At 40.5% G+C, this 24,770-nt stretch overlaps 1 protein-coding gene across 1 annotated transcript in view; it reads right to left on the reverse strand.

The window, feature by feature from the left end:
- ptpn11b (protein tyrosine phosphatase non-receptor type 11b) overlaps window positions 1-23,428 on the reverse strand; it is a 40,501-nt gene extending 17,073 nt beyond the window's left edge. Inside the window, exons 1-2 of the mRNA XM_018741946.2 lie at window positions 23,302-23,428; window positions 4,967-5,089 (exon numbers count right to left, since the gene is read on the reverse strand). Coding sequence (XP_018597462.1) covers window positions 4,967-5,089; window positions 23,302-23,315 — 137 coding nt within the window. The 5' untranslated portion in view covers window positions 23,316-23,428. The remainder of the gene's footprint in view (window positions 1-4,966; window positions 5,090-23,301) is intronic.
- Window positions 23,429-24,770: the final 1,342 nt, after the last annotated feature.

Raw genomic sequence — 24,770 nt, forward strand, 5'->3', positions numbered from 1 at the left:
GAATATCAGGGAATCTCATTCTCTGAGCATCTTAATTTTCAGACTCTAGACCTACATTATAGAATTGCCCTCAAACACATTTCTATTCTATTTTCCTTTCTCTCATCATTTGTCTATTATTTTCTCTTTATATTATTTTGTTGTTTGTGTATGCCTTATTATGGGTAATTTTCTTTGTAATGCTGATTTTATTATACATTTAAATCTATTGTTGTATTATATAAAGCAGAAACCAGATGTTTCCATTTGTATAAAACAGGCCCACAGTCCATCTCATTTCATTACTGTACATGAATAGTTGGAATCAATACATGTCCAGGCTGTGGTGGGACTCTATTAAATTGACCAGTGGGTTACATAAGGGAGGAGAGCAACATACCATAAAGTGCTGTCCAGTGTGTTTATTCAGGCATGGGATATGGTAAAGGCCAGTGTCTCAGACAAAGCTGACTCTTCACAACAACGCATGGTTTTCACAGTAGGGAAATAAAGACCCACTTGCTCAGTCCTCAGCACCTGTCCTGCTGTAACAAGGCTCTCTCTTACACTCAGTGGTGATGCAACAACCTTGCAAACACTCTCCCATGCCTCGAAGTCAGAGACAGCAGAGATAAGGCAGGAAGACGGTGAAGTGAGTGGAAGAGGGAGATAATGCAAGAGAGGGAGTCCCTAAGTGCCTATTTGTGGAGAACATCAAGCCTTGAAGAAACACAGGGAGCATTTTCCTTTCGTAATGACTCTGTAATTGGCCTCTCAGCCCCTTCTCTAAAAGGCCATTCTCACACATACACTAAAGTGCTTATTTCCATTGGGTTCATCCAGCCTTTGCAAACCCAGCACTTTCATTGCACCAGTTACAGAGCTCTCTTTACACCAGAAAAATGTATGCATCTGATAGTATCCTGTGCACAACTGCCAGTGGTAATAAGTCCTGGTAGACCAAAGTAGAGTATTGAACAAAGAAGCTGTACTTCCTAATGGACGGAACTAATTTAACATAAATGAAAATAAAAATACTTCTTCTCCACAAACTCCCATTCAATGCTGATTGTTGAACGATGCATCCCACTGACATTTAATGTTTGAGACAGAACGTTTGTTACTGATCATGTAAAGTCTTTAAAACCAGTCATGAGCTGTAAACACTCTGTCTCGGTGCTCTTTACTGCCTTGTATACCTCCAGGCACGGCCAACTGGGAGATTATATCTCCCAGTTGGCCTTGGAGCGGCTGGGGATCCCAAGGTTGAACTGGAGGAAGTCACGAGGGAGAGGGATGTCTGGGCTTCTCTGCTCTCCCTATTGCCACCTAGAAGGACTAAGCTGCCTAGAAAATGGATGGATGGATGCTCTTTACTGCCAGCTGGTTGCAAACAGGAAAGTAGATTTTTCCTTGCAAAAGAGACATTTTTTAAGGATGCTTAAGATGTAACTAAAAACAAATAAATATGCTGGAAAGTTATCTGAAAATTTGTAACTTGAACATTAATAATGTGAGGATCCAGTGTATTGACAGTGTACAGTGAAATTTTATGAATCTTGAATCAGTCAATGAATTTTGAGTGTGTTCATAATTTGATCCATAATATTTGGCCTAAAAGATAGCACTGTAGTTTTAAATCTTCAAAGATCTAGGTGGGTGAACAGAGCCTGGGTTTTTACATATTTGAGTCAAGCAGTCAACAATCAATTGCCTAAAATTTTAGTATGCAAATACATAGTTCATCTACAAAGATGGGATCACAGCTATCAAGCTATTCCTTTCCTGACCATACAAGTCTAAGCGCTTGTCATGTCCAGAGGTAAAACAGACACTTACGCCTGTTATTAAAATGTCCAGATATGGACGTAAGGCATGATAATCTCAAGTGCAGAGTGGGAAGGCAAGTGCACCATGCCAATTATGAAATGAAGTGTAGATGTGGTACAAGAAACACAGAGCAGAGAGACACACAGGGTGTTTCCACAAGGACCCTAAGTGGAACAGAATTAGTATGCAGAAGCCTGACTTAGGGCTCAGGGCTGGGACACAAGACCGGGAGAGGAGCACAGAAGACTGGCGCAAACAGAATAGGATTTCAGGATTGGAGCAGAAACAAACTGTAAATTGGATTTTGGAAAATTGTAAGTAAACAGGGAACAAGGACTGTTAGGTTATCACAGGCAAAAACAGAAGATAGCTGGTAAAGGATTCACAACTTTATGAACCTCCTTTCCTTCATAGTTTGTGCTACAATTTTATTATTTGGAACAGCTGTGCCACGTTCGGCCAGGTGACTTGGAACCGGACCTCTGGTGGTTACTACAATTATTGCTCATGGCAGACACAACAGGTCTCTTCATACCCTACTCTCATATACTAGATTATTTTTATTGACCTATGTGTCTCCATTGATTTCCACTGAACTAAATCCCTGTATATGAACAAAGTTACTTACAGAAGTCAGCAAAAAAGAACAAGTCATAAAATCTGCTGGCTTAGATCTTGAGACCATTTGACTTTTTAACTGAAACACACACACACACACACACATACATTCTCTGAACCGCTTGTCCCACACGGGGTCGTGGGGAACTGGAGCCTACCCGGCAGCACAGAGCGTAATTACCTGAAACAGATAAATAAAACTATCTACATTTCCAATGTAGCATTTTGTAAAAATTTATTATTCAAATGATTAATGACTTACACAGCAACATACACACTGCTCAAAAGCTGAAACAGAAACAGCTGATCTTTATATGTGGCATTTTCTAACTTCATTTCTGCCCTTCATGTTTCAGCTCAGATTTAATTTAACTGAAATTAATTTTGCATATTTAAGTTTTTTAACTAATGTCTTCAGATGCCAATACTCGAGCAAAGAAAGAGGTATGGTGTCCTTCGACCATGAAGCAATAACATACTCTAACCTAAGAGTACCTCATAATCTTTCCTTGCTTTTCATCATGGCTGGTTTTATAATTAAATGAACCTAGGCAATCACCTAGGGCCATCGACATTGGAGGAAGCCAAATTCTACTACTGAAACTACAGTTTAAATAGTAATGCTGGGGGGGCAATTTAATTTAACAGCCCAGGGGATGCGGTGGCGCAGTGGGTTTGACTGGGTCCTGCTCTCTGGTGGGTCTGGGGTTTAAGTCCTGCTTGGGGTGCCCTGAGACGAGCTGGTGTCCTGTCCTGGGTGCGTCCCCTCCCCCTCCAGCCTTATGCCTTGTGTTGCTGAGTTAGGCTCTGGCTCCCCGTGACCCCACATGGGACAAGCGGTTTCAGAAAATATATGTGTATGTGAATAAACAGTTAAATTAGAAAACTGAAGAAGGTCTGCCACCTGATGTTCTATGTAAACATCTTTTGATACATTACCACCCTTGGTTTGACATATTGGCAACTTTGTAGGAAAAACTTCCTATGAAGCAGTAAATAGTATATTATCAATCTTGAAAATATGTTTAGTTTTTAGTTTCTTTTTAGTTGTTAAGGTATGTTTGTGTTTTGAGCATAACATACGTGTTATAATTAATTACATAAAAAAAATAACATTTATGACTTAAAATTGTATTTCCATATCTATCCAGTTTCAATAACTGCTTGTCCTGAGCAGCGCAACAGTAAACCGGAGCTTTCCTGGAAGAATTGGACGTAGAGATGATGCCAAAAGTTGTCAGGAACACCCCGTCTGTCTCAGCCTTTAAATCCAGGCTGAAGACTCATCTGTTCACATTGGCATATCCATCATAATTATAATTCCTGTTTGCTGCATTGCTATATTTTGTCTTTTGGTATCAAATTCTCTACCCTCGTTATGTCATCAGTTATGAAACCTTTCTCTTGTGTTCAGCATTGTTTCCCATCTGACGAGACCTGAGGAGACCAGCTGTGATACCTGCACTCTATGTTGACATAAGCTGATGACTGTGTGACATGATGGAGGAGATCAGCACATGTGAACCTGGACATCAGGTTATCAGCTTATTAGCTTTCATTGACTGTTGTAATGTTATAAATGGCTGAATAATTCTGCCTAAAATTCTTTTTTCTATCAAGAATGCCCAGGAAGGGTGGGTAGCCACTAGCAGTTGAATCCGTAAAGGTTATTTTCCTCCTTTGCCTTCAGTTGGGAGTTTTTTTTTTATTTTAATATCCAGTTGGCTTACTTATAGCTTTTATAACAAATATAGCTCTTGTAGTAATTTAATGTTGAACCAACTTTTTATTTGTATTATGTTTCCTTATCCTTTGTTTAATGCTTTGTGTCACTATGAGAGAAGAGCACTCTATAAAAATAAATTTGATTGATTTTTTAATTGAGTTTAATTAATTTTTGTTAAAATTTACAAATAGATATTTGTATCCTTCCCAGAGGTCATACGAGCAGCTGTGACTGCATTCTACTTTTGCAGTTACTAACATCCTGCTGGATTAGTCACTAATCCACCTCTTGTTGTCTCTTGGCTCACACAGAGCAGCTTTACAGAACTTGTGTCTAGCAGGACTCAAAATACATGCCGAGAGATCTCAGAAGGTGGCTCTTTCTAGTCCAACTGCTCGGTCAATTCTGTCTTAATCACTCTATAATGGCAAATATCAATCTAGTGAAATCACCTGTGGTCATGTCAATGTCATCCGAGGTCATGTCATTACTTGATTCCTGATCATAAGAATTATGGCTCTTATTTTCCTTATACAAGAATGGAAACATCTACAAAAACTGGACACTGGACAAGAAGCCCTCACATCTCACAGAAGAGACATGTGCAAGATGCTTCCTTTGGTTGTCAAAATATACCTGGAGTGTAATTCAAAACAGCACGGGTTGAATATACTTTGGGTCAGCTTGCTCAGTTACACTAGCCTAAAGCTGAGCTGAAACTGTTGAACTTGCATTGAACCTGACATCAGGCAGCACTTATGTCACCCCAAGCTCATTCATACCCACCCCCAAAAAAAGTTAAAAGCTCCATACTTGACCGACAGCGTGAAATCTCCTGGGTTGCTCTTGCTTGGCCTTGCCAGGAAACTGCCATGGACACCCCGGGTCAGTAGGAGTTGCTCAGCCTCCATCCCAGTAATGTTGGGGTGGAACCACCTGATTGGAGAACAGAGATGTAATGCAGTGAAACTTCTATCCCAGCAATGCTAAGGTGCAACCAAATAGTCAAAGACTAGACTTTAGGAAATATTTAGCTAAATTTAGCTAAAAACTCCTTTGTAGTGGTGTTGGTTTGGAACCACATGATCACAGAACAGTGCCACATTTCAATCAGGCTTGTTTCAGCCTAATTTATTGAAGATTCTTTATGGTTTTCAGAAAATTTTAAGGTACATTTTGGCATATTTTGAAAGTGGAATTAAAGTTTACACCTCACAACATGCCAGGAGTCTCGCATGACACAAATTGTGAAAGAAGAATTGCTGTTATAAAGTTGAGGTTTAACATTGGTAATACATGAGCGTTCCATTCTTGATTTCATTTTATAAAAAGCTTATTAGGACTTCAGGAAACTCTAGGAGAAAATGGTTGCTCTAATGGAACATTTTGATGAAATCAGTTTATCTGTCTTTATCCATTACTGTGAACCTGAGCAGACAGAAAGTAGAGCTTGATTCTTTGACCATTTCCATCACTGTCACAGCCTTGACAGTGATAGAGTGATGACACTTATCAGTGTACATGAACCATTCAATAATTTATACGTTTAAACAGCTACAAAGTTTTTTGTTTTTTATGAACAGCACAGGGTCACAACAGCATACAGGTAGAAACATTACACTGAGAAGTTGCAAATATTTCCACATACTGTACATAGAACAAAGTCTGATCATGCAGCACTTTCTAATAACTTCCAGAAGGGTGTCCGGACATTCCAGAATTCCTTACAATTGTCATGCTCATCAAATGTCAAATTTTCAAGTGGGAGATGTTAAAACATGTCAATCATCCACATATTTACAGAAGGAACTTTTAGTATAGACCACAACACTAAAATACATTTTTATCAAATATTAAACAATAATTAGCTTACATATCATAACATCATCAAGAAAGGAGTGTGCAGGATGTCTCACAATGTTTCAGTGAAAAGCTTTATTTCTGACACATCTACAAATTTTAGAAAAAATTTAATTTTCTCCCCCCTGTGCGTATTTTGTTGGACTTTACCTCTTCCCTGAAGAATTCAGTGCAAAGCCTAACCACAGGAGGACTCATGACATCTTCCACCTGTGTCTGCTCTTTATGTTGGTTTCAGTGTTCTACCAATACCGCTTTTCTCTTGTCTGAAAAGTGGCACCACTAGCTTTACATTTATTCAGTTAGCAGACACTTTTCTCCAAAGCAGCTTCCAATCAACACTATGCAGTGTTCCAACACCTTACTCACCCAAGGTGACTCATAATGCTATGTACACTACTATGTACAATGAGTCACTTATCCATACATCAGTGAAACATGCTTTCTCCTTGTCACTCACACACACTTTTAGAGTCACCATTCCACCTGAGCAGCATTTCTTTGGACTGTAGGAGGAAACTCACCTCGATATGGGATGAATCTGCAAACTGAGCAGGGATCAAACCCACATTTTCTCATTCCACCCAGACGCTGTGAGACAGCAGTGCTACCCACTATGCCGCCATGCAACCTTACCAGCTTACATGTCATAGTGATCCAAACAACAGCAGCTCTCATGGGAACAGAGTAGCAAAAAGATTACTTAAGCACAAATACAATATCTTAAAGGATATCCGGCCTTACGCCCTGTGTTACCGGGTAGGCTCCGGTTCCCCGTGACCCCGTATGGGACAAGCGGTTCTGAAAATGTGTGTGTGTGTGTGTGTGTGTGATATCTGGATGCCATATTAGATACTGTATGATAAGTATTTTCTCTCTGAGTTTACCTTATGTATGGTAACACATAAGCAGAAGGCCAAATGTTGTTACCCCATATTACATATTTGCACATAGTGTAATATTTTACATTTGATAATAAATATAGCTATATAAAATTTCATCACAAAATAATTTCTTTTTTGGAAACAGCTTACAACACTTTCATTATTTTAATGAAATAAAGGAACATAACAGAGACAAATCCTTGAAGCCAGTAATATTCTGATTCTAAGACATATAATGTCTCAGTTTGAATGGATGGAATTATATCAAACAAGCAGTTCAGCAAAAAAGTAATTTAGTTAATTTTTGATGGTGATGAGCTCTATTTTAAACTTTCAAAACACAGTTTTGATGATGCAGTAAGCGCTCCTGTGATGAGGCCTTATACTTAGTCCACCAAAATATACATGGTAAAAATACTGCAAAAACACAGACTGAATATAATGATTGCAAGATATTGTCAAGGGACAGAAATTTATATTTCTGCAGACACCCTACCAATCTGTGGTGGTGAAATGGGAGCTGAGGCTTTGGACAAGGCTCTTGGTTTATTACTCAAGCTACGGACCATCCTTACCTCTGGACATGAGCTTTGGGTAATGACCAAAAGAACGAGACCACAGATGCAAGTGTGACATCAGGTTTCTCCACAAGAACACTGGGCTCCCTTTTCATAACAGGGGGAGGTGACTAAAAGCCCAGCACTGCAGGTGTCCCCAGTAGCCACACTTGCCATCATGACCCAAGACACATGGTCTTGACATAGTAGATCCTTATGTTCACAATGGTGCAATGACATGTAGGCTGCTATTGATCACCCAGTGGAACAATTTGTGGAGCAATTTGTGGGATGACAAGAGCCTGGAGGGATTACAGTGTGGAGAGACTGGCTCAATGTACATCACCTTAAGGCATCGAGGGTCACAGAGAGGCAGACGGTTAAGCCAGAAGAGTAAGGAAACACACACCAGAGCTCATGTTGTGTCAATCCTCAAGTGAGAACAGGAGCGGGCAGAATCTGGCCTGCAGCTCCTACAGTCCCTATCCAATTAACAACTCATTTCCACCTGTCATGCTACATGGACATCAGTTTAACCAATAAGAACTCAGGCAAGAAAAAAAAGGAGCATAGCATAATCTATTTAAATTTATTCGTTTAGCCGACTTACAGCGTTAAGCTACTTACAATTATTTAAGGATGCTGGGTAATTTATGGGTAACCTGGAAAGTCTGACAGTCTACAATAAATAATCAGAAATAACTCACCAGTAAATAACTGTACCTGCGTCTGTGACACAAAATATATGACATGGTGCCAGCGTTTTTTTGGTTTACACAGAATATACATTGTTATGAATACTTTACAACTCAAGTACCCCAAAGTAGACTGGGATGCTGCAAATGTGTATCAACAGTTTCAGATATTCAAAAATCACATTGTACATGTCTTTGATGGTCCTCTGAGTTATCATCTAAGGAACAAGCAGGTGGCTAGGCATATATATTGGTAAGCAAGGCAGAAAAAAACACAATATTTTAGAATGGAGTGAAAATGAGAAGGAGGTTCTTTCCAAAGGGCTGGATAAGTTTGCTAACTTAATATCTTGGGAAAATAAGAGGATCATCAGACATTGATTCAAACAGAAGAAGGAACGAAGGAACGAATGACAGTTTTAACCAGTTTGAAGGATCTATGACTCGTACTTACAGACTGTTGGTGCAAATGATAGTTTAACTGATGCCATAACTGTGGCAGCCTGTGACCAAATTACTATAGTAATGATCACAGGATAAGGTTGAGGAATTGACATGGCTACAGCAAGAAGCAGGGGGCTAGGCATACATATCAGTGAGCAAGGCAGTGAAAACCATAATATTTTACAATGGACTGAAATTGAGAAATAGGTTCTTTCCAAAGTGCTTGATAAGTTTGCTAACCTAAGACCTTGGGGAAATAAGAGGATCATCAGACATTGGTTCAAACAGAAGAAGTAAGGAGATACTAGAGAAACTATTTGAAGAGGTAGCCTCAGACCTGTTTGAATTTAAGCCACACTGCTATAGAGGCTCTGAAAGATCAGTTTAGCAGGCATGGTACCACCCTTAGGGTGGATAGTGGCCCACAGTATAGATCATATGAGTTTAAAGTATTCTGTAAGAGGTGTGGCATAATGCACAAAACTGCTTGACAACATTCACCATGCTCAAATGGTGAAGCAGAGCAGGCGGTGCAAACAGTCAAGAAACTTTAGAGTAAAGCACCAGACAGACAACTTCACCTAAGTCAGAAGGCTACCACTATCTCAGCATCTCACAATAGCAGCACTTTGAGGAGATCAAAGTCAAGCACCTGCAAAACAAGACCGAAGACACCAAGAAGTTCTATTAAGAGGACAGGCTATCCTCGAGCTGTCCTAAAGCCTGGGGAAGATGTCAGGATGGCAGCACATCCAGACAACCACAAACAGTCCCCCAGAATGGTGGTTAAAACTACACAGTGGTCCATAATCATATATTAACCACAGCAGAAGCAAGGAGTTTGGCCGTAACAGTGAACATCTCTCCAGAAGCACTGCAGCTGCCAACCAGTCATGGAATCTCATGTGCAATGAGGCTTGGAGTGAGCTGCAATATCATTAGTGGGAAAAGAGCCGCAGGTTCCAGCTCCCCTTAAAACATTTCAGTGACCACCTAAAGGACTTCTGGCTTTCACTCGAGTTCAACTAGTTAAACAATATATGACCAGAAAGGGTTGAGTGGCGAAACCCCTTAATATGAGCCCACAAACAGAATCATAGCTAGGGAGGGGTGCAGCAAAGACACACTGAGGAAGTGAAGTGCTAGAAACCTGTCTTTCTAAATTAGCTGAAGTGTCATGAAATTCATTTACATTTATTCATTTAGCTGACACTTTTCTCCAAAGCAACTTACAATGTTAAGGTTACAGTTATCACAAGCTTACAGTTATTTACCCATTTATTTAGCTGGGTAATTTTACAGGAGCAATTTAGGGCTAGTACCTTGCTCAAGAGTACTACAGCCAGAAGTGGGGATCAAATCGGCAACCTTTAGATCCAAAAGCAGTAGCTCTAATCTGTATGGTACCAGCTGTCCCCTAGATTCAAGATCATTTTTCTTGTTTATTGATGCAAGACATGCTCAGGCTGAGTATTGAGATTTAACCAACCAACCAATTTCAATAATTGCTTGTCCCAAGCAGGACTGCGGTGAGCTGGAGTCTATCCCGGAGACATTGAGCGCAAGGCTGAGGGAGTAGGGTGGCATACCCTTGACAGGACGCCAGTCCATCACAGGGCCACAACTAGTTACTCTGGCACAGAGCTGGGCAAAGGTACCAGAGCAATTGCAGGGTAAGCACCTCGCTCAAGGGCACTACAGCCGGAGAGGGGGATCAAACCACAACCTTTGGAGCCAAAGGCAGCTGCTTCAACCATGACGCCACCAGCCATCCCATAGTATTGAGATTTATTGTTTTTTCAAAGTAAAAGAAATAATAATAATACAATAACATACTATAAACAAACTACTAGCATTACAAAGTCATAGACGGGACAGTAAAACATATATTTCCATTGCTGAAGAGGGCCATATTGTTATTTTTGCAACATGACCCTTGATGTTGTGTCTTGTTTTAGGACTTTGCTTTGTATTGTTCCTGCTGGGTACCCATAGTCTTCTGGTCCATAATTAATAATCAGAAAGGGCTCGCCATGAACGCGCATGTCCTTTGCATCCTGTGTCATGCAACATACTGCAAGTACCTTTGTCAAGGGTACTACAGAAAGAGTGCAGATTCAAACTCTTGTCCTTTGAGTCCAAACGTGGTAACCCTAAAGACTACACTGCCTGCTGCTTCTTGCGCAATGCTTTTCCCTATACTTTTTGGTAGCCTTTTTATGAGGCTTTAACTGTTGCACTGTTGTATTATGACAAAAAAATAAACTTGTTGGGAAATGCTACAGTTCAAACTAGCATAGAAAGGCCCTGTAAGAGACAAACCCAATGAACCCAAGTCCCTAATCATTATCTAGCACCACCACCTGCCTTTCATGTGTTAGTGCTGAGTGCAGAGAAGGGAAAGGGAACACACACGTGCACACGCAGATGTAAGAGCATCTGAGGATACATTGCATAGCTTAATATTTTCATGAGGCTAATTGAAAAATGCTTGGTCAATGTAAAAAAGTGGAAAGTTGGCCCCAGATCCTGAACTTAAACTGAATTACTTTTCCACGTGCGTGCCCTGTGAAAGATACAGCACAAGAGCAATACTTCCGAATGGTGTCCATGTCCCCTGTGGTCCCACTCATCCACCACTAACATTTCTACATATTTGAAACATAAAAAGTAATTTAGTTGCTGGGGTTTTTGTTTATTAAAAGCCATTATAGGCAAAACAAAACACCCTGTGGATACTCCATCCATTCTGAAATTTTGCAGATTGATGAGCAGCAATATAGACAACAATTTACAGTAGAATAAACTAAATCTCATATTATACAAGTTATTCAGAACAAATTACCATACTACTTATTTGCAGAGCTGTATTTTACAGAGGTAATGTAAAATGTCACTCTCAAGCGTAGAAAAGCAGGGCCTCTCCAGGACTCTCACGGCAACTATCTGTGCCCTTCCATGTTATGCCACCTACTGTTTCATTAACAGAAACCATTCTGCTGAGGTGACCAGCATTGAAATTATTAAAACCATTGAAATTATAATAAGACCCAAACTGTACACACAGGATTTAACAGTGGCTTTTATAAGGTAAACATAAAGCAATCATACCAGTATTTATAAAACAAACATGAACAGCCAACGTATAGTGTTATGATTAAAGTCATCACCTCCTACATGAAGGACTGAGGTTTGAATCCCACCTCTTGCTGTGGTATTCCTTACCAAAGTATTTTCAGTTGCTACAGCTAAATCCACAAGCTGTATAAATGGGCAAATCGACACAAATGTAAATATGAATGCAATAATCTGTTCTACATCTGTAGTCTCACTTCACAGTGAGATCTTACAGAATCACATATATTTAATGCAAGAACACAAACTTATTAGGACCCATGTCATCTTTATTTCCTACAGCTTGAATAATTCAGTCGTAATACTTTGTTGTTGTGGCCCATACATGAAGTCACTTAAAAAAACCCTATGGATGATGTATGGAATGATATTTCATTTGTATGATAACTCATGCTAATTCTGGACAGCTTTTGGGACACTACTTCTGGGACAATGGGGCACAAGCACACTTTTGAAATATTGAAATATCTTCCCTTTTTTATGATTGTACACGTGGATGTATTCATAACATACAACATTCCCAGTGTTGCTGCAGTTGATGATTAAAAAAATGTAAGAGTAAGAAAAAGTATGTTAATCAAAAATCTTCTTCCTAGAAAACTAAACCAGCTCAAGTTGAAATGTTTTCTTAACACATTTCTCCAAGAAAACTTGGGCTGGGAACAGATGGCCTTATCATACTAGTCTGTGAAATGTGTTTTGCTTCACGTACGAGGGTCTTTTACAAACATTTTATTTTACTGGCCCATCGCCACATCTATCATTCTTTTCACTGACTATCAGCTGTTGAGAACCACGTTTATGGAGCTTAATGTTCAATATTCTACTTGACTGTGCTACGGAGCATATTCCTTTTTTGCCATTATTTTACTGTTATTATTACTATTATAAGAATAAACTACACTAATGAAATACACTAGGCCAAAAATAGTTGATCAAACACCCTTATATTTCTGTCCTCTTTCTCTGGGTCACCTCAGCTGCACAACTGATCGTTCCCGTCATTCATACTGAAAAACTAGAACAGCATTTGCCACGGCAGAAGACAATTTATTACAGCACAAAAATAAAAGCATAAGACACTAATCCCCCACCAATCTGTCATCTGAAGTCTCCATGCCCAGTAAAAAAGGATACAGCATCTTTTTCAGGCAGCTGACTGGTGTGCTGTTTTACTGTGTTAGTGTGAAGGAAATCTTAATTATGACCATTAATGTAATATATTGCATTGATAAAACCGCCAGAGTGTAGGCATATGCAGAAGGATCTGAACAGTGCAGGTTTTTGGGTTATGACCTGCCTGTTAGGGGTGCTGCAGCCCACCCTTCAGAAGTCCTTGGTTAGTCACTGGTGCTCAGTGCATACTGTATGGTGGGATCACCCCGTTGGTGAGTACCCCCCACTGGTAACACAGGGAGATGCTAAAAGGGCCCTACCAGAAACACAGATGGAGCACGGTGTATCTAGCACCCTGGACATTTACTTTCCCACATAAACACACACACTGACACACATAAAGCGACAGTGAAAATTCAAGAGTATTTTTAAGATGTGTTAATGGCAGAGTGTGAGAGTGAACGGGAGTGTAGAACGAGTGAATTCCTACCTGACCATTGTAGTGGGAGCGCGTGGGGGAACCCAGTCAGCTCAGCGTGCACTAATCCACGATCAGGGCCGTTATACAAGCAGGATGGGGGAGGGCAGGGCCTGCTGCACTGGGCAGGGGGGGGTGGTTTAATCTGGGATCGGAGGAGTAGTACATCAGCCTCCAAGCGACCACATGTAGCCTTGAAGACGACAGAATGGCAGGGTTCCAGAAACCTCTGTCCATCCCTCGGCAGCAAACTTTTCTCTTTCCAACATGTTTCTGCTTCTGACTCGTCACTGGCGGCTGGACAAAGTTTTTAAATCTCACTCACGCTGTGACTATATGCAATGAAAAATAATTTTTTCCTTTTTTGATTTTTCTCATTGCAAATATTGTAGTCTGTCCTCCACATCTGCAGGGGTTAGGGGCACAGGACCACCGTGAAAATGGAAAAACTGCAAATATCTTCAGGCGCCCCCAAACCTTTACTCTTAATACTGTTGACCATACAGTATTTAACACACAAAAAAGTAAAACAATATACTGTCTTGCAACAGTATGTTGGGCGTACCCAAACAGAATACGTAGTCTGCAGTTCCTTAGTGCACTGAAACTTGTTACAAAATGTAACTTTTTCTAATAAATTTGTGTATATATTTATGGTAGTAAGTGATAAAATAGATTAATAATACATACACAATATTTTATGCATTTATGACTTACTAAACTTTTTTTTGTTTTCTTTACATTTTCTAGTCTCCAGCCTAAGATCTAAGATCTCTTAAGTTCATGCAATGTGTAAGTGTTCATGTACTATAACTTTAACATCATGCCTGGAAAAACCTTTACGCAACTACTCCTGTAATGTAACATAAATGTTTATACACACATCATCATCTGAAACCGCTTGTCCCATACGGGGTCGCAGGGAGCCGGAGTCTAACCTGGCAACACAGGGCGAAAGGCTGGAGGGGGAGGGGACACACCCAGGACGGGACGCCAGTCCGTCGCAAGGCACCCCAGACGAGACTTGAACCCCAGACCCACCAGAGAGCAGGATCCAGTCCAACCCACTGCACCACTACACCCCTCTTAAATGTTTACATATCTCAAAAAAAAAAAAAACTACTAGGAAGGTGATCAGGAATCATTGATATTCTGATAAAGTTCTATGCAGCTACTCATGTGATGAACATTGGTTCATACAGTGGAAACTAACAAACAAACTGTGCTTAAGAATCCCATGTCCAGCTATAATACTTTTGAGCAAGGTACTTACCCTAAATGATTTCAGTAAAATTACCCAGCTGTATAGACGGCTAAGTAATTGCAAATAGCTTAACACTATCAGTTGTTTTTTCTAAAAACTAATTAATAAGTTAAATGAGCAAATCATGTTAAAAAAGGCTTCAGCTAAAGGTAAATAATAAACAGAGTGGTAACAATTTCGAAAAGAAAAGTTGTCACACTGTTGAGCAGAAGATAGACTCAAGAGCAAAAGATCATCTGTTTAAAACCAGAACCGCTAAACTAACATGAAACTATATATCTGTACAGGTTGTTTTCTGTTTATAAAAACAGTTGTTTAACTACCACACTACCTGCTACCTAGTACAGTGTTAACTGATACTGTAAAAATTGTTGTATAAATGTATACAGCAAGGGGGCACAGTGGCACAGTAGGTTGGACCGGGTCCTGCTCTCCGGTGGGTCTGGGGTTCAAGTCCTGCTTGGGGTGCCTTGCGACAGACTGGCGTCCCGTCCTGGGTGTGTCCCCTCCCCCCTCCAGCCTTACACCCTGAGTTGCCGGGTTAGGCTCCGGCTCCCTGCGACCTCGTATAGGATAAGCGGTTCGGTAAGTGTGTGTGTGTGTGTGTATACAGCAATACAAACTGTAAGTCCCAGTAAAGAAAGCAAAATACATACATATAAATCCTCTCAAATAAATAAGACCGTAACAATTGTTCTTTTGTCACGCAAATCCTAAAAGGAAAAGACTTTGGTGACACTGCTGAATGTCACAGACAGCAGTGGCACCAAGGAATCTTAGAAAGTGTTGGTTTTAGGGTCAATGACAATTTATTCATGTTGCCAGTGTTTTTCTACCAAAAAACTTACACTGATTTTCCCATTTTATACAGCTTAGTCATTTTTACACTATTAATTCAAGGTAAATACCATGATCAAGGCTAATACAGCAGGAGCTGGGAATCAAACCTGGGTCCTTTGGCTGCAAGTTTACAGCTCTAACAACTATGCCATCAGCTGTCCCTGCTGAACACTGTATGCCCCTCTCTGCCCCACCAAAGCACCCTTAGCTTGCAAACAGGCAAACACACAACCCCTCCAGTGAGAGAAATCCATAGCAGAACTTCGACCACTGACCACATGTCCCAGGAAGTAATTATGCAAAGAATTCAGCATTTAGCACTGATGCAGCTTCTACTCAAAAGATGCACTCTCGCTTTCACAGACACACACAGAGACACGTGCATGCGCACACATACACAGTAAATCATGCTGCTACAAAGCGGTGCTACAGCGCAAGCGGGGTCCACGGGGCACTGAGATAGTGTAATCTGCGCTGTGCAGCTTCGTGTTTAGCACAGCAGCCCATCCAAAGACACAAACGAAACACACTCTTCAGCTTCAAACACAACAATCATAAAACTGCCAAGGAGCTGATATACTTACTGCAGGTTCATGTAGAAAAACTGCACTTTAGGACAAAAAAGTTTATATAAATTAAGAAGGGAGGAAGCATTTAAGGGATGTTATCAATAAATACAGAGACATTATCAGCATCTACCATTCGGGCAGCACAACATTTGTGGGACAAAGACATGGAGCTTATTTTGAGCAGTAAGTCTTCAGATGGACATCACTGCGCCTCCTGCCAAGGCGCGATAACTGCAGCTGCACCTTGTCACACATCGAGTGCACTGTCCACAAAGAGGTCCAAATTTGAAGAAGACCATTGTAGGGAAAATCAGATACTTTCAGGCCTCACCGTAGTACTACAGGCATTGCGGAATGGGTGCCAAAAAGGCAAGGAAATTCGCAGTAAGCGAAAATCCAATGGCATTCATCACCGAGCATCTCAGCTCAAGTTTTCAGCGAGGAACCTACCAAGCGATCGCTCCCCAGTTCCCGGCAAACCCAACTGACTGATAATACCGAGGGTATCCAACACGGCCAGGTAGTTCTCCTGCAGGAAGGGGACTGGAGCTGCTAGATGCTGGTCATAGATGAGGTCAAAGAATCTTTTGTTGCACCCCTCAGATCTGCAAAAAAGCTATCGTGAATGTCAGTCTCTTTCAAGTCCATTCCAGTCTATTTTAAAGTACAACACCAAGTGGATTTCACGCTTCAGCAGTCTTTTTTCGGTTATGAACTGGAGATGTTTTTGACAGTTATGCTCACATTAACCATCACGTTGTGTTGTGCTCACATGAGTCATTTACAACTTTTATCTGTTATAAATATGGTTTCTTTCATCTGATTGCCACAAGGCCTCAAGATGTCCTCCACCAAAGGCATCTTCAAACATAAAATTAATGATCACAAGTTTCATTGAATTTTAGGTGTTTAATTCACATTTTATACATTTTTGGTGGGTGCAGTCAGATTTGTCAGCTATGGGAAATTAATGGGTTAGACTATAACAACACCCTGCGATGGACTGGGCATCCAAGGTGTACACCCCTCAATCTTGTGCCCAATGCTTCCAGGATAGATTCTGGATCACCACAACCTCGCTTAAGACAAGCAGTTATTGAAATTGAATGGACTGGATGCAGAGAGGATCAAATGTCAGATTCAGGAGTATTATCATTTTAGGTAAATGGGCTCATTAAATTAAACATTTACGGTTACCATAATTCAGCCAAAGAGGAGATTTTTGACAACTGTATCACTTTTTGTGTGCAGCAAAGACTTCTGTTCAACGGTCAAACACCTCCAAAAAATCACCCATGCACCCTTATGCCCTCAAAGAGCCTCCCCAGACTGACGCCAGCACAACCCTGAAGAATCAACACAGCACTGGCTGAGAATGACCAACAGCACCCTTCATTGTGAATCTCTCAGGTTCAAAGGTCAGGAGCTAGAGCCAGTAGCCACAGCAATGTAACAAATATTGTACTCAATTTTACAGAAGAAGAAAAATCACAGCTTAACAGCTGCACATGCTATCGGGAATTCTTCCCCAACCCAAAAAGTGAGAGTGCTACATATTGTACAAGAAGAACCCCACTGCTTAGGTGGCACGACAGCTCTGACCCTTACAACCACGTCCGTGCCTTTTGAACAGTTTGAACAGTTATAAAATAGAAACTTTCCTTGAAAAATGGGGGAGACTGATGATATAATAAATATGCACGACTGTATTAATTTCAGAATTTCATTTTCAAAGTTCTACATGATATATTCAGAACACAGTAGCATAAAGAGATTTTTTGCAAACCTTTTTGTGAAATTATACAACATCTATGCATCGAACTTCTTACCGGAATGTAGATTGTTGAGAAAGACCAAATTTGCTTTCAACATGGAAAGATTTCACTTTATATGAGAGAGCAGTCATAAGAGCAGCTGCTTCTCTGAGATCCTGCACCACTCTATCTTAACTGATATTCACAGACCCAGCTAAATCTTTCAGCTGAAGAGCACCTTGGCAAAATACTGAGTCATAATGAAAATAAAAAGAAATAAGATGAATAGCCAGTGATAACACAGCAAATAGGAAGCCTGGTCCTTTTAAATTATCATTTTATCTTTTCAAATACCTGACCTTTTCCCAAAGTGATGTCTAAGTGATGTCTCAGAGTAAACAGAAGATGTTTCAGCACAGAGACATGATTCTCAAATTAGTTTCCCCAACAGCACTGTGTCTACTGGTGCACATTACACAAGTAGTTGCATGTAGAATTGATATGGAGTATTTTTTTAATTGATAATAAGTGAAAGCTTAAGGAGGTGTCAGGAGATCAGGACAGAAATAAGTCTGAAAGAGATGTTGTTTAAGACACATTGAATTTTGAAAGCAACTAAGCAGCTCCGAGGGACAGAGGGGCATCATTGAGAGAACCTACTGAGAATTGATAACTCAGTGACTTTTAATTTTGGACTCCTTGTGAGTGGGACCACCAAGCGGCCATAGATACAGGAGGACAGTGTTCTTGTTGGGAGTGTCCAGGTCCTTTGACCGGCCTGTGGGGTGTAACCTAAAAAGAGCCATATCTTGACTCTCAAAAACCAAATAAAATTGTCCAGTTAAGAAGGCCAACTTGGCCTCAGAGGTTATAAGCTATGGTTTCCAAGAAGTACAGACTGAATAAACTGAGTACGAAAACTACAGCGGCTCTGACAAGCCATCAGGAGTTGTTATGCAGTTTGGACACGCCCAGGATGCTCATCCACTCAATTCCAGGAAGTGCAGGAAGTGCTATCTTATTTCTTCACCTTGCCTGTTGTCTCCCGGCCTGCTCAGTGGACGTCTGTTTCTGTTTCCAGTAATGAGTCACGGCTCCCCGGTTTCGTGCAAATATGCTAAAAAAAAACCTCTAGAAACACACATTCCAGAGATTTTCTTTCCTCCCTCTGTCACTGTCAAAGAGAAGTGTGTCCTATGCCTGAGAAATGAGTAAGGGTGCTTTTATGGATTCTTCTCTTTTTAACAGGTCTCTCTGGGTGAAGAAACCAGACAGAGACAGACAAACAGAAGACAGGCTGATGTTCAGCCTGGAGATTCTCATGGAACATCACACATGGCACATAAGTATCTGTATCAACACTGTCAGAATGGTGCATAATACTGCATCTTCAGAAATTCAAGTCTCCAAAGCTATGAGATGCTCCTCTCCATTCCCATAGGCCACTGTTCCACAATGGCCACCACAGCCCTGTGACTTCAGCTGAAGAATACAGTGAAAAGGCACAGACACAAAAATCTAAAGTATCTTCACAGAGTATGAGTGATCAAAGATTCCCAACCTCATGAACCATGGAAATGACCACTCAGTAGTGTTATCCTTGAAAAGACTATGCAGGTTCGGCAAGTGCTCAAAAGCCAAATGCAGCTCATAGCAATCACTCACATGCTGTTCTTGTTAAGGAAGTGTGTCAAAGTGGTTTACCGTTGCCTTCTGCCATGTGTGTTGATGGATTGTGGCCACGAGGTGAACATTCACTGAACCATAGGTAATGTTGGAGGTGAACATTACAAACCAGGGCCGGTTTCGTGATTAGGAGAAACTAGAAGATTGCTTCAGAGTGCTGAAATTTGGCAGTACTGAGTTTTGCTAGTAAAATAAATACAGAAATCATAATCACAGAAAAAAAATAAACAAAAAACCTTGCTTGCCTAATAACAAACTGTTTTATAAGAACATCGAACATCTGCTGCATTATTTATTATGTAGATATTGTACAAAACATCGCTGAACTGCCTTTGAAATGTTCCAGCTTTGTAGGTTACATTGTCTGTTGAATTGAATTGAATTAAACATTGTCTTTGAAACAAACTCTTGCTCTATGCAGTAAATACTGTAGATCTATTTGTTCCCTTAACCAATTTCAGTTTTGAAAATTAGTTTGGAGTCTTTTTTCAGTTGTTAAATACAAATTTGTGTTCTGTGCATATGTAATGTTCACATAAATGTACAATAAAAGCAACATTTATTATTTTCAAATTCCCTTCTTCATTACCTGTATGTGTCTATTTCTGAAATAAAAACATCAATTGTCATATATATGTATGTGTACCTTAATAAATGTACAGATGGAAGTCTAATCAGTGCTGAACTGATTCTTGCCCAACAGTACCAAAAATACTAACGCCAGCTTATCCTGCAATCAGTGGGTGCAGAAGTTTGGTGGGAGGATACACCCTGGATGGGATGCTAGCCCATTGCAGGATACCCACACATACACACAAAATCACACACTATGAGCAATACAGCATCTCCAGTTCATCTGAACTACATGTCTTCTGAAGGAAACCAGAGCACCAGGCAGAAACCCACAAAGACACAGGGAGATCATGCAAACTCTCAGACTGAGCTGGACTCGAGCACACTGCACCACCACACCACCCATTATCACTAGACTGATTGCATTAAATCGTTATTAATGGAGAGTAATGATTTTTGAGATTTAATATACAACTCAGTACTGGATGGTATTGAAGATCTTACCACCAGAGAAAACTGAGCACGGTTCTGTAAGCTTTGAAGGAGTTTAATCAGTGCACACAGGGATTAAAAAGAGAGCTGATTGAATTCCGATCTGTTTGTGGTGCATGCAGTGCTTGGGTGACAACTGCAGTTACAGTACTCCACTCTAGTAAAGTATTATATTCTAAAATACTAAAAATATCTCCTGGGACAAGGTCCTTGTGAGGATTTTTTTTAGTCAGGTAAATTGCACTCCAGTACGTAGACAGGGCTGCCATGATGAATATTGGTAATAGATCATCGAGGTGCCCATGCCAGTAAATACAGTTCTGTGTTAGCCTTAGTCTTAGTCATCATGACTGCAAGTGGCCCTCAACATTTTTGTTTAATTTACTCTGCAAATGCATTTTAAAAATGTGTGCAAAGTGTTAAAAATGCACAAATGTACGTACTGTATTAAAAATGTCCACTTTTTGCATAATACTGTTAGTTGTATATATTCATGATACTTTTTGCATTTAAAAGTGTAGGCAAGTATGGGGTTAAAACATTATTCATTATAAACAATTCAATCACTGAATTTGGCACACTCTACGAACACAACCACAGACACAAACATAAACCTGCTGACACCACCTTTTCTCCACTGTTTAGTGAAACCCACCTGTGTAAACATCAAGAACCACTCCAACACAACAAAAACAAAAAAATCTCCACTCACATATTCCTGAGTTGTACTCTTGCCCCTTTTCTCTTGATGATGATGATGCCAGATTATTTGTTAGAGGTAGATAAATTAGTAAATTGGTATATATTGGTACTTTATATTCAGATAAAAAAGTCAGTGCTCTAAGAGCAGAGGCTGTGTCTATCACAGTGAAACCATGTAACACGACTGCATACACGCAGAACATGGGCCTTTCTTAGTTTTTATTATCCTGCCTATAATCGACACAGTTCTCGGCTCTAATTGAATGACCGTGGAAAAGACTTTTAGTCAATAAACTATTATGTAATGTTTCTCACTGTAAAGCCTGTGTGAACACATTGTGAAGATGTTTCTGGAAAAATAAACTATAACCTTACAGAAAAGTTGGGAATATCAAAATTGTCACTGTGATAAATTAGATTATCTTATTTCTTATTTGGTAAAAGTTTTTTTTTTTTCCCCCTAATATTGAAAATTAGATTTATAAGTTTTTTTTACATGTGCTTTTCATGATTTCCTGAAAAGCTGGCACCCTTGGCAAAGAGAAAAAACATAAACAGGAAAATTGTATAAAATATGAAATCTTTTAAATCATTTCTGTATATTTGCTGATAAGAATGCCATTTATAAATTTCATATTAAAATGTTAAAAACTTCATACTCCTCAGCATGTCAGAGGTGCCACTCTATTACAAAATGGGATTTCAATATTTACTATAGTTTTTAAAAAAATAAAATTATAATACAAATAAAAATGTGCAACTGAATGCTGGGCTAACAATAGCGAATTCTCCCATTGTCACGCATGTGGGGACAAAAACATGTGATGGGGCATTTAAATCAAACTTAGCTGATTTCCACCAATACGTTTTACCATCACACTCCAGCTCATTCTCCTTTGGAGTATCTACTGAACAATTTACACCTTGGTTGTTCTAATATTTTGCATTATATAATTTTTAGTAATAAAGGACATTTGCACATGATATTTGTCCACTTACAATGTACATGAACAAATTTATTCATTTATACAGCAGGGAGGGGGTGCGGTGGCGCAGTGGGTTGGACCTCAGTCCTGCTCTCCGGTAGGTCTGGGGTTCGATTCCTGCTTGGGGTGCCTTGCGACGGACTGGCGTCCCGTCCTGGGTGTGTCCCCTCCCCCTCTGGCCTTACGCCCTGTGTTAACGGGTTGGCTCCGGTTCCCTGTGACCCCGTATGGGACAAGCGGTTCTGAAAGTGTGTGTGTGTGTACAGCAGGGTATTCTTACTCTATCAGTTCAGGGTAAATACTTTACTCAAGACAACTATAGCAAGAGCAAGATTCAGACTAGGAATTTTGAGATTACAAGGCTACAGCCCTAACCTCAACACTACCTGCTGCCCTCCTAATGGGCAAAGAAAATGCATGAGGTGCTCAGAACAGCTGCGCTCCCCTGGTTTGCACTTTCATCTCCACCACATGTACCTCCTGCTTGGTGTAATTTGTCCTCCAGACCTGTTTTGATGGACTTTTTATTTTTACAAGGTTTGTGTTCAGGTCACTATCACAAACTCACTGTAATATTTTCCCCTTTTGACTATTATGCTGATGTGACACTAGAACCTTTGTTTCACAACCTTCATGTAACACATACTCTAAAACACTGTGTAAAAAGCGTTCAGTTAGTATGGAATATAAGAGATAATATCCAGCTCATCAGGTGGCATAATGGTTAGGGCTGAAAGAGGAGTTGAAAAAGTAAAAAGTTGCCATTATATAAGAGGGTAAATAATTTTAAGCAACTAGTAGTTGTTATACAACCCTAACACTGTAAGTCACGACTGAAAAAAGCAGACAAACAGACAGACAGAAACAATGGTCCAGCACTTACAGTTGGAGGGCCACCAGTTACTGGCTGATGAGCTTTTTATTATTGCAAATCATATAATGGTTATTATATGATTTTTTTCAAGTGAAGTGCTAAACGGGGTCGGATTCCGATTCCACCCACAGAGTTTTAAGCCGGACCCGAGAGCTGCCAACACCCGCAATCTCGACAGCGCACTCGGAAGACACGGGTCCGAGTCTCGCGTTCCCGGCCGCGTCCCCCTCGCCACTCACCTGCGGGACGTCATGACGGCGAAAGAGCGGGTCTGATCGCACAAACACCAGGACCTGGTGCACCCGATCCTGGGGTCTACCCGGCCGTGTCGGGGTCCGAGTGTGATCGAGCGCCGGACACAGCGACCTTTGAGTGTAGAAACCCCGCCCCTGTCCGCAGCAGCACTGCCTTTAAACACGCAGTGACCGGACGGACAGCAGCGACAACCTCCGTATTTCCCTTCATCTCAGACATCGGGCAACTCTGCAGCGTCTCGTAAAACAAATGTTAGAACATTATTTAGGTTTATTCGATTGTACAGGGAGGGACACGGGAGGGGAGGACTGTCACAAATTACAGAAATAATTCAATTTATTTTTATACAGCGCTCTTCTCACGCAATGACACAGGCATAAGGCAGGCAAAGAAACAAATACATCAGACAAAACAAAGAAGCCAGCTGACTAAACTATCGTATGTTTCTGCAGTATTTCTATTGTCTCTGTCTCTGTCCATAGTCTGTGGAGAAGCATTCGGGAAGAATTTCATGATACTCGTACATGGTACTTGTACCTATGACAATAAACTTGAACTTGAATACTTGAATTATCAATGCTTTTAAGCTATGTCTACTGGCTGGAGGAAAGGAACAAAAAACTCTCAACTGAAAGTTGAGGAAGGAGAAAAAACCTCGGGGGTCCAAGTGCCAATGGCTGCCCACCCATCCTGGGCATTCTAGATTAAATAAGACTTGTAAGTCAGTTTACCACTAATAATAGCATTTTTGCTGTATGTTAACTCGACTGGGGTTCACCAAGGTACGTCTCGTCCATCACGGCAGTTGGTCATCATCTTCAGTCAGCATGGGGTGCTTCTGTAATGGCTGGCCAGCCTCTTCGGGTCATATTGTAGGGATTTCTTAATGATATGCCCAAGTGAACATGTAAGTCTTTAGTCTAGATTTAAAGACTGAGACAGACAGGGCATTTCTGACAGTAACTGGTAGACTTTTCCAGCAGTTTAGCTGCTCTATACCTAAAGGCACACCCTCCTATTGAGGTCTTATTGATCACAGGTACTTTAAGATAACCTACATCCAATGAATGAAGATATCATCCAGGGATATAAAATCAATAGTCTCACAAAGTTAAGTCAGAGCAATGTCACGTACTGAGTACAAGAGCAGGATTTTGTAATCAAGTGTAACTGGAAGCCAATGCAGCCATTTCAGTACCTGTGTAATACCGTATGGTCGTACTTCCTAGTTTTAGTGACAATTCTCGCAGCAGCATTGTGTACCAACTGTAGCCTGGATACAGTCCAGTATGGACAACTCGATAATAAAGCATTACAATAGTCCAGCCTGCTTGAAACAAAAACATTAACCAGTTTCTCAGCATCCTGCATACATAGGAATTGCTTTAATTTAGCTATGTTTCTCAACTGAAGGAAGAACGCATTGACAATGCATTAACAAGAGACACAAACT

This window comes from Scleropages formosus, chromosome 25 (assembly GCF_900964775.1).
Source record: "Scleropages formosus chromosome 25, fSclFor1.1, whole genome shotgun sequence".
In the NCBI taxonomy this organism is placed as follows: Eukaryota; Metazoa; Chordata; class Actinopteri; order Osteoglossiformes; family Osteoglossidae; genus Scleropages; species Scleropages formosus.